The following is an 11,677-nucleotide window of genomic DNA, read 5'->3' as shown; positions in this document are numbered from 1 at the left end:
AGGAGGAAATGGCAAAACCAGTCTGGTATCTTTGCCAAGAAAAGCCCGAATGGAGTCACAAAAAGTCAGACATAACAATATCTCTAAATCCTATCTATTAAAGTGTAACCTCCTTGGGAGCAAAGACTGTGTGTTATTATGATCTTTATATCACTCTAAGCACCTAGAACTATTTTTTGCATGTAGTAGACAATTAAGAAATGTTATTGAACTGACCTGGAAGTCATACATACAACAATGCAAATGATGAAAATGGTTGTAGAAGTGTGTATACCCTTTGATCCAGCAGTACCACTGTTAGGTTTCTATCCCAAAGACATCCCCCCAAAAGAGAAAAAAACCTATTTTTACAAAGACATTTATAGCAGGTCTTTTGGTGATGGCTAAGAATTGGAAAACAAAGGAATGCCCATCAATTGGCAATGGCTAAACAAGCTGCGATATGTGATAGTAATGGAATATTATTGTGCTATAAGAAATGACAAGCAGGATGATTTCAGAAACATCTGGAAAGAGTTATATGAACTGATGTATAGTGAAGTGAGCAAAACCAGGAGAATGATATGCACAGTGATAGCAATTGTTCCATGAAGAACTATGAGTGACAATTATTCTCTACAATACAAGGATCCAAAACAATCCCAAAGGACTAATGAAGCATACTATCCACCTCCAAAGAAAGAACTGATGTTGATTGAACACAGACTGAAGCATGTTATTTTTCACTTTTTTCCCCTTTATTCAGTTTTTCTTATACAAAATGACTAATATGGTAATGTTTTAAATAATTGCACAGGTACAAGCTGTATCTGCCTGCTTACTGCCTCAGGGAGGAGGGAGAGAAGGGAGGGAAAGAAGGCTAGATTTTGGAACTCAAAACTTTAAATAAAAATGTTTATTAAAATTACAAACAATGAAAATGGTGAGACCAACAAAATTAAATGGAACTTTGAATATTTGCAATTTCCTGTGTTGGCTTTAGAGAAGAGTTGAACAAACATACCTCTCTCCCTCTTTGCAGAAATATGAGATCAGAGGTGTGGAATATTGCCATACACATGGTAATGGGTTGGTACAAGAACCTCTTCTCTCTTTCTTTTTTGATCTTTGTTTACAATGTTGTTCCCTGGGTATCAAAGGAAGGAGGGATATATTTGGAAATGAAGGTGATGTAAAAACAAAAGACATCAACTAAACTTTTTTTAAGGAAACAAAGTGGTTAGGAAAAGCCTCGGGTTAGATGCCTTCCTATACAAACTACTGGGTGCTGTCATTATCTCTGCATGGCTTAGCTGCTAGATTCAGGGTTGAGGAAAGGCAGTGACCAGCTGGGTGTCACAGTGAATAGGGTGCTGGGCCTGGAGTCAGGAAAACTTGAGATCCTATTCAGTCTCAGACACTTACTAGCTGTATGACCCAGCAAGTCACTTAACCCTGTTTGCCTCAGTTTCCTCATGCGTAAAACAGGGATAATGATACACCTACTTTTCAGGGTTGTTGTGAGGATCAAATGAGATAATGTTTGTAAATTATTTATACGAGTGCCTGACACATACTAAGTGCTATATAAATGTTACCTATTAGTTATTATTCCTTGTTAAATAGGTATTTCTACTTCACTGAGTCCCTGTGTTCTATTTTTGTGTGTTGTCATCAAGTAAAGAATGGATAAAAAATGCTACCGACTCCATAGAGCACATTAAAAACTGCATCCCAGAGAGACCATTTTATAATAGCAAAGCTCTGATTGGCATGTGGTAAAAAAAAAAAAGAAAGAAAGAAAATTATCTGCTTAAATAAAAACTATGGAAAACTAAGGGGCAAGGCTAGACACTAGTCTGAAGCTATTTCAGTTTGGAAACTAAATTTCCTAGAAACTCATTGAATTATCTGGTAATTCTTTGCTTTCTCTCCAGCCAACAAAACTGCTGATGATTTCATAAAATAAACAAGGAAACTGAAGGCAGATTTGAATTCCATTCTGAAGGAGGAATGGGAAATGTGACAGCAAATGGCTGTTTAAATGGAATGTTGTCAGTTCACCTCCTCAGACTGTCCATTGGCCTGAGGAGTCATTAGATCCAAAGTACTGGGAAGGTTAGAACTATTTATTATGTCTGGTGGCTGTCACCCCTGAGAAATTGAGTGCTACCGAGGCCTATTAGCATCTACAGTGAGCAGCTGCTGAGCTTAAGGGAAAGGAAAGAAGAAAAAACAGGGAGACAAGGGAGAGGTTTCCAGTCTACACAACCACCATAATCTCCTCCAGGGGTTTTCGCTTTAAGTCAGGAACCGTGGCATCCTTTCTGGGATACCCAACAGGGAGGACCATCAGCAACTTTTCATTGACAGGGCGGTCCAGCAGCGTCCTCAGTCGAGGCCCGCAGTTGAGAGGGGTGGTTGTGACAGTCACAAGGCCTGCGTTCTAAAAGGAGAGAAGCGACATGCTTAAGTCACAGGGAAAGCCTCTTTTCTGGAGTCCTTTCAAATCTTGACATACTCTAGGATCTTCAAGTCTTGAACTTTTGAATCTACCACTTATCATTCTGCAGAAGTTACAGGGCAAAAAAAAAAAGACTGAAGGTTATAAGCTGTGACCATAGATAGCCCCTTTTCTATCCCCAGACCTCAGCCACACAATTCCTACACATGACAGGTTTAAAGATGTATAACTTGAAAGATGGAAGGGACCTTGGAAGCCAATGAGTCTAATCCCTCATTTTATAGATAAGGAAACTGAGGTACAAAGAGGTTAAGTGACTTGCTCCTAGGATTACACAGCTAATAACTATCTGAGGTGGTATTTGAACCCAGCTCTTCCCAATTTATATTTTGTAGGAATGGAAAAGCTAGTCTTATTTGATATTTTTTGCCTAAGAGAAAGGTATAACTTTCCAGGGATGGATGTTTGGGAAGTCCAACTCAAAGCAAAGAAATGATGAAAAACAATGCCATATGGTTAAAATAATATGTTTGTCTGAAATTATCTGGTCATAAGTATGTATCCAGCAAGATCCAACAGACCCTAACAGTCACCTGAAAATGCTTAAGTCCAACGACAGATGGAGTAACTGAGATGTTATTTATTATCCCATGCTGATCCAAAGACTATAGGCGGTCAATACACAGTTTGTCCAGTTGGGGGCTGTCTGGAACCATTAATTTCTCCTTCATAAACCCGGCTTGTCATGTGTAGAAAGGGGTGAGGGTAGGACCATTTATAACATAAATTGTTGAAAGCTAGAGGGCAGCAAATTCAACAGCAAAATGAAATGGGGAGAGGCAGAAAATGTCTGTAGCTGCTGGATTCTAACGCGACTCTAGCTCAAAAGAAGATAGATTAAAGCTTGAGCCATTATGGCCTTCACTGGTCTGTGCAAGGACTAATGACTGGAGGTCTATCTGTGGTCTGAGGAAGCAGAATAATTCTTATATTGCTCTATTAGAGTCAGGCATGGGGTGCAAAGCTATGTTAGAACACATGAAAATGACTGGTTTGGAACTTTTTTGAAAAGAATAAAAGATACAAGTTTCTCTTATATTGTCATAGTATAGTGGGAAGGGTCCTAGACTGGGGTTTGAAGGCCAGCTCTGAGATTCATTACCTGGATGACATTAAGAATGGCACTTAGTTCTCTGGGCCTCTGTTTTCTCATCTTTAAAATGAAAGGGTTGGGGGCAGCTGGGTGGCACAGTGGATAAAGCACTGGCATTGGACTCAGGAGGACCTGAGTTCAAATCCAGCCTGAGACACTTGACACTTACTAGCTGTATGACCCTGGGCAAGTCACTTAACCCTCATTGCCCTGTCCAAAAAAAAAATGAAAGTGTTGGATTAGATGACCTCCAAGGTCCCTTCCAGCTTGAAATGTTATAAAGGAAAATGTTATCAATATATTTTTATCTCTATATCATCTATATTTCCCAATATATATCCTCCCTGTACTCCCAGAGAGCCATGTTAAACTTATAACAAAGAATAAAAAAGAGGGTTTGAAAAGCTGTTCAGCAAAACTACCCAACATGTCAACCAAATTTGACATTAATACAATGTCGATGCAATGTTTCACATCCACAGTTCTCCTCCTCCTCCAAGAATGGAGGAAGGACCATTCTTATATGTCCTCTTTAAGGTCAGTCAGTTTGAAAATTTTGATGATGATATTACTGCAGGAAATACTGAGGCAGGATGAAGGGGGAAATAGTAGATGGACTCCTTGGGCTGACTGTCGTAACAAAGTACCACAGTCTTTGGCTAGATTTCTGATCCATTCTGTTCCTAGAATCACCCAACTTCTATTGTGCATGTTAAGAAAAAGAAAACAAACACTCAAAACTCACTATCTTAATACCCTTCTAATTGCAGTGTAACTCACACTAATCTGTCCAGCTATGATCTCCTACAGAACCCCTTTACTGTGATTGCAATCATCTACTCTGATCCAGTGGCAATAATGAATCCAGAGACAAAGGGAAGAACTTCAATTAAAATAAAAACGTTCTTCAGGTGTGCCTACCAGAAAAGCTGAAGGATTTGATTGGGTCCGCCTTAATGCTAATGCCTCCTCCCTGAGACAACCACCAATTTACCCTGAATATACTTTATATGTCATTTGGACATCATTTCCCCCCCCCCCAGTCCTCCCTGAGGACGGGGACTGTGTTATCTTTCTTTCTATGCCTAACACAGGACAGTACCTAGCACACAGTAAGTATCTACTTAATAAATATTTGTTGACTGGCACAAAACACTACAATTTCTCTGAACCAGTAACTCATCTGGAGATAATTTATTACACAGAATTCCAAGCTATGTTTTTGAGTCATGATAATCACCAAAAAATTTTTTTTGGAATATTTCCTACTTGTGCTACCTTGCTTAGAAATGCAGACAGGATTTTTTTAATGAATAAAACACTTGCAAATCTCCATAGGGTTTGAAGTTCAATGGGAATTTTTAAGTAAAGCCTTTGATTATATCCCCAGAAGGTCTCCTTTTTCCACTACCAAACACCATCTCTCCCTGTTTTGGGCCTGCTGGGCTAGTAACATACCTGCAAGGCAGCAAGGAGGATGCCACAAGCAATGGAAACACTGATCTCATTGTAGTAATGAGTCTTTTTTCTGCCACTCGAAGTAATGCCATAGACTTTTTTGAAAATGAGAATCAGAAAAGGGGCTGTGTCCAGGTACTCTTTGATCCAGTTGGTTCTGAGAGGGGAAAAAAAAGTGTTGTTTTTTTAAACTCCATTACTGTTCTTAAAAGATCACTCAATTAAAATTTTGGAAACATTTATTTTTTTGTTTTGTCTGTTCAGGTACAAAAGGGGAAAAGAAATGCTGGCCCTAAATTATTATTTCTCTATTTCTCACAAACCTCCTTTTTTTTTTTTGGTTAATGCCATCACTCTTCCCTTCCATTTGCCCAACCTTGATAATATAGCAAATTGTTCAGTGTAATCTCCATGGATTTGAGGATTTTCTATTAGAGAATTTTATGCTGTCTTTGCTGTCAAAATCTTGTCTATCTTTCACAATCTAGCCCAGACATCACCTCCTTCATAGAACCCTAACCAGATAATCTCAACCAGAGATATTCCTTCCTAATCCTATTCTGCTAAATCATTATCAATAATGAGCAAGAGGTAAGCAAGCCAAACTTAATTACTGTGTTGTTCAGTCATTTTTCAGTCATGTCCAATTCTTAGTGACCCCATTTGGGGTGTTTTCCTGGCAAGGTGGTTTGCTATTTCCCTCTCCAGCTCATTTTACAGATGAGGAAACTGAGGCGAACAGGGTTAAGTGACTTGCCCAGGGTCACACAGCTAGTAAGTGTCTGAGGCCAGATTTGAATTCACTAAGTTCAAGCCCCATACTCTATCTACTTCTCCACTTGGCTACCCACTGTGCTAAATTTTTAAAAATATTATCTCATTTGATCCTTACAACAACCTGAGATGTAGGCGCTGGTATTATACCCATTTCACAGTTAAGGAAACTGAAGCAAAAGAAGTTAAATGACTTGCCCAGGATCACACAATTAGTAAGTGTCTGAAGCTGGATTTTAACACAGGCCTTCCTGACTCCAAGTCCAAGTCTGTCCACTGTACCACCTGGCTGCCTACAATTAGGTGTTCCTTGAATAGCTATTTTCTAGACTGAGAAGGCATAGATGGTGTTGAAGAAATGGAAAGAAATCTACTTGAATGCTCAGAGGCATAACAGAGAATTGGGAGACCAGCAAGTAGCCCAGATTGGCTGTAACAGAGTGCATGAAAGGAAGTAATGGGAAGGAAATAAGTCTAGAAAAGAGGTTGGATGTGGGATCTCTGCCTTTAGGAAATTTATGGGTGTCAATAACTTGTGTCTAAAAACCAAATTGTTGCATTCAACTCAGGAATTCAAAAGATACAAAACATAGAACAAAATAAGAGGTTCTCTCTTCTGTGCCTTGCTAAACCTGGCCAGCTCAGCAAATCTTGGACTGGGGGAAAAACAAAAGACAAAAAACAACCGTCTGCAAGATTTTCAGCATGTTTCTTACAAATAGGCCGATAACGATGTACATATACACCATTACCAATATCACTGACTCCTTTCAGGATTTCATAACACAATACAATTGTACAAGTCTTATGTTTTTAGAGAGCCTTTTGATATCTTTAGAGAATAAAGCAAAAGCAGATCCAGTTGAATCAACATAGACCCAGCCTCTGGCTTCTGCAGTCCTCTGAGAGTTGAGGGAAGAGATGCCGGAAGTGCCTTGTTTCTGAGCCTGTAGAAAGTCAGGTTTCAGTACTTCAAATATTTATTGTTTCTTGTCCTTATTTTTGCTTTCTCTTTGGGGACAGGTAGTTTATAGAAGTCAATGGTAGGAGCATATATAGGCTCATTAGTAGAGTAAGCATACTTTGTACGTGGGTCAGAATCATCATAACTTCTGGTATGAGGCCAAAGTTTAAGGACCTCTGCATAAGAAAACAAAGCAATTAGTTCCCCTGACAGGTACTGATGAGTGCTTCACATACTTCTTCTCCAGATCCAAAGTCATATCATCAGTTCAAAGGTAGTAACAGGGAGAATTCCCTAATTCCCTTCTTGAATCACAGGAAGGGAACATGTACTGATTACCACCTACAAAAAGGAAAAGTCAATAAGAATGGACAAACCAAAAACTTCTGAGGGGGACCTAGAGGGAGTGACTGAAAAATTATAATACTTTATGCATTGAAAGGAAGGGAAGGGAAGGGAAGGGAAGGGAAGGGGAGGGAAGGGAAGGGGAGGGGGGGGAGGGGAGGGGAGGGGAGGGGAGGGGAGGGTAGGGGAGGGGAGGGGAGGGGAGGGGAGGGGAGGGGAGGGGAGGGAAGGGGAGGGAAGGGAAGGGGAGGGGAGGGAAGGGAAGGGAAGGGAAGGGGAGGGAAGGGAAGGGAAGGGGAGGGAAGGGGAGGGGAGGGGAGGGAAGGGGAGGGGAGGGGAGGGGAGGGGAGGGGAGGGGAGGGAAGGGGAGGGGAGGGAAGGGGAGGGGAGGGAAGGGAAGGGAAGGGAAGGGAAGGGAAGGGAAGGGAAGGGAAGGGGAGGGAAGGGGAGGGAAGGGGAGGGGAGGGGAGAGGAGAGGAGGGAAGGGGAGGGGAGAAGGATAGAGAGAAAAGAAGAGGAAAGAAAAGAAAAGAAAGACAGTTTAGCAAAACTAATAAACATGCCAGCCAAGTGTATAGTATATACAGCATTCCATATCCATGGACACCAACCCACTGCAAAGAAGGGGAGGAGTCACATTTTTCCTTCAGTAATAATCAATGTTAAGCTTGGTCCATGTTAAGTTTAAGAGAGAAAGACAGACAGATACAAAGACAAAGAGACAGAGAGGAAAAGACAGAACGACAGAGACATAGACAGAGATGGACAGAGAGACAGAGGCAGAGAGACCAAGTCATACAGAAATAGAGACAGAGAATTCCCTGACCTATTGTTCACGATTCTCTCCAGAATCAAACTCAAGCTATTTCTTTTCAAGTAACCCTAAACTCACTCAGCATCCTCAGGAATCCTATGTTTACTATGAGCAGACGTTTTAAAAACCTAATACTGATTATCTTGGGTTCCTTACCTTAGTTTCTTCAAGTCATTAACCCATTTGTCTCCCATTCTTTTCTTGTAATTTATTTCCTCTTCATCTTCAATGATCATTCGAATCTTGTGTTTCACTTCGTCATCTTGCACAACCACAAAGGACCAAGGCTCTGTGTGTGCCCCACTTGGTGCTGTTCCTTTGAATCAGTTAATTAAAATACATAAATTAAAACCCAGAAGAGAAATGTGAAGGAAAACGAGAGAGGAATTTTATTGTTTAGTCATTTCACACATGTCTGACTATTCATGACCCCATTTGGGGTCTTCTTGGCAAAGATACTGGAGTGGTTTGCTATTTTCTTTTCCAGCTCATTTGACACATAAGAAAACTAAAGCAAACAGGGATAAGTGACTTGACTAGGGTCACACAGCTAATAAGTGTCTGAAGCTGAATTTGAACTCAGGAAACTGAGTCTTCCTCACTTTAGGCCCAGTACTCTATCCATTTTGCCACCTAGCTGCCCCAAAATATACCTCTCTGACCAAGAATTGAACCCGGGCAGAAGCAGTGAAAGTGCTGAACCTTAACTACTAGACCACCAAGGGAGGAAAGAAGGTAATAGAATCATGTTCTGAATATCCAAACCAAGCACTATGATCTGAAATATAAAGTGACGGGACAAATTTATACCTTTCCCTGCTCTTTCAGCCCATTTTATTCAGCACCATTTTCTTTCATTTGACTTCATGTTTAAAGTTTTATTGATGCTTTTAAAAATTTGATTATTCGTTTTTATTGATGCTTTTGCATCACAGTCATTTTTAGACCTTCCTCCTCACCTCCACAGCCACAGGAACTTTCCCTTATAACAAAGAAAACACGGGGCAGGTAGGTGGCGCAGTGGATAAAGCACTGGCCCTGGATTCAGGAGGACCTGAGTTCAAATTTGACCTCAGATGCTTTACACTTACTAGCTGTGTGACCCTGGGCAAGTCACTTAACCCCAACTGCCTCACCAAAAAAAACCCCCCAAAAAACCATAAGAAAACACATCAAGCAAAAGCCAACCATCTGACAGAGTATATGGACATTCCATACTTGGGGTTTGTCATCTCTCAAATGAATGGAGGGAGTTACAAATCCTCAGCTCTTCTCTGGGGCTGATTTGGAGTCTTGTAGGGGTTCTTTTCACTTACATTATTGAAGTTATGCATATTGTTTGCCTTGTTCTGCTTACTTTACTCCCCATGAGGTCATAAAAGGTTTCCCATTTTTCCTGAATTCCTCAAATCAGCCTCATTTTCAGTGCCTCTAAGATAACCAGGTGGAGCCAATGCCACTGCCTATGGGAATTGCGGTGATTCACCACCACCTTTCTAATGATTTGGGGCAAGGCTGCCTTAGTCTCTTCATTTTAACAGCCAGCAAAAAAAATAACAATAAAGTTATGAAATTCACCAGAGAGATATAAATTCAAGAAAGAGTCAAAAAATTGTGCCTCTAAAACACTGAAGCACATGAAAATCAGGCCAATAGCTCAATAAATCTTTATGGATTTCTTCCTGTGTACAAAGCACTGGGCTACATGCTATATGGTACATGTCCCTGCCCTTAGGGAGATTATAATCTAATTAGGGGGATGCCATAGACACAGGATAGTTTAATAACTGTTACTGCTTTGTACTGCATGAGATGCAGTGGGTTAGTTGTCAGTAGTGCTTTAGCACTGATGGACTTCAGTAGGTCACTGGCTCATGAAGTGAGTCAGATCAAGAGTTCCAGTCTCTCTGACGACCTAAGGTCAGGCCAGAAGACTGCAGGAGTGCCTCCATCTCCTCCCATTTTGAGAGTTGAGTATTTGTTGAGTGACTAAATACTGAAGGACAGATAAGAACTCCTCATAAGAACCTGTCTCATATATGTTCAGAATACCCCTCAGGCCATTTTCTTCTTGGTAAGAGTGCTTAGTTTAGGCAAGAATTAGAAACCGTACGAACACCATGAATTTCAGGCCATCCCAGCTTTGAATTCCCTTTGTTTCTAAAGCTTTTCTTATTCCCAAACATAAGAAGAAAATTATCTTTTTTATTTCAATAAGGCACAATTTCCCTCAAATTTGAAAGCAAATGGCATCTGTAGCAAAAAGAAACTCAATATGACTGATTTCAGAGAGGTAGCTCTCATAGTGTGGAGAAAAGCACACAGTAAAAAAAATACAATTTCAGATTCTGGATCTGCTACTTTGTATGTGGCCTTGGACAAGACTCTGGACCTCAGTTTTCTTAATTGTAAAATGGGCATAACAACACTGATACTATCTGCCTCAGAAGAACGCTGTGAGGATCAATAAGATTATGTAAGAGAAAATATTTTGAAACCATGAAAACCTCTATGAATGTGTTTTATTACTTTTAGATTAAAAGGCCCACAAGAGTAGGGATTATGCTAGTTCATCTTTTGCCTTGCACATAGTAGGTACGCAATACTCCTTTTTGAATTTAATCTAATTCAACTCAAGCATTTGACTGGCAGACCCAACAGCCTGCAGTAAAGCTAAGGTAAGGTATTTGTGTGCCCTCGGTATGGTGTGAAAAATACACCAGATATGTGTGGCCATCCAGTAAATGCTTTGAGCTGCTACATGATTGTGTAACGATTGGAATGACGCCACGTGCTGGAGACTGTAGAAGAGTTCCGCCCATGAAGTGAAGGTCTTTGAGGGCAAGACCAGGAGTCTTTTCTTTGGTGTCAGGAAGTGACACAGACTAGTGGGAGGAGGAAGGAAGAGACTGGCGCTCAGTCTCGCTCTCTTTCCTTTGGACTCTGGTGGAGAGCGGAGCTAGAAACGTGCTCTCCCTTTAATAGATAGATGAATGTAGGCCTCTCTCTCTCTTTACCAAATTCATATTCTCCTTAATAAATGCTTAAAAGTCTAACTCTTGCTAAAGCTTATAATTTACTGGCGACCACTCATTAGATATTTTAGACAGTTTAGCTAGAATTTTAGCCCTTAACAATTGTATGGAAGGACTCTGACTACACACAAATAAATCCCCACGTGAAGGATCCATCCATTTTAAACTGAAACTAAATTTGTTCTTTCTTGTTTATTTCCTTTTCAGAGAGACAATGAATCCAGACATGCACTAAATTAATCTCTTTAAATGAATTCTAATGTGGTTTACATAGGAACAAGAAACCATCAGATGAAAAAAATCAAAGAAGGACTTTATTAGTAATCCTCCTCTTTCTGTAAATCTTTTTCTTCTTTGGACAGACTCTTTTACACTGAAAATTAGTTTCCCTGGTTTTTTTTTAATTTGTTCATTCGCACGGGCATGCTAGCTAATCAGAATTTGTAATAGAGAATCATGGCATCCAGCTGGATAACATTAGTTCCAGGAGGAGAAAAGAGGAAAAGATTGACTTCCTGTGTGCCTGGGTATTTAGGCATGTTTTTTTTTAATAAGCACTTGTTTGCTAGGATACTTTGGATTTATCAGAAGCCTATGAGTTGTTGCTACATCTGCACCCAAGCCATATGAAAGATCTGTGTTGTTTCTTTAGAGATAAGTTGTTGAAAATGGAAAGCACAGAATTCCAGAA

The 11,677-nt window shown here is 40.2% G+C and overlaps 1 protein-coding gene across 1 annotated transcript in view; it reads right to left on the bottom strand.

Moving 5' to 3' along the window:
* Window positions 1-1,459: 1,459 nt before the first annotated feature.
* Window positions 1,460-11,677, bottom strand: part of IYD (iodotyrosine deiodinase) — a 34,742-nt gene continuing 24,524 nt past the window's right edge. The window contains exons 3-5 of the mRNA XM_043999403.1: window positions 8,108-8,267; window positions 5,055-5,211; window positions 1,460-2,425 (exon numbers count right to left, since the gene is read on the bottom strand). Of these exons, the coding sequence (XP_043855338.1) occupies window positions 2,243-2,425; window positions 5,055-5,211; window positions 8,108-8,267 (500 nt within the window). The 3' untranslated portion in view covers window positions 1,460-2,242. The remainder of the gene's footprint in view (window positions 2,426-5,054; window positions 5,212-8,107; window positions 8,268-11,677) is intronic.

This window comes from Dromiciops gliroides, chromosome 4 (genome assembly GCF_019393635.1).
Source record: "Dromiciops gliroides isolate mDroGli1 chromosome 4, mDroGli1.pri, whole genome shotgun sequence".
Classification (NCBI taxonomy): Eukaryota; Metazoa; Chordata; class Mammalia; order Microbiotheria; family Microbiotheriidae; genus Dromiciops; species Dromiciops gliroides.
This window is presented reverse-complemented; position numbering and strand designations above follow the sequence as displayed.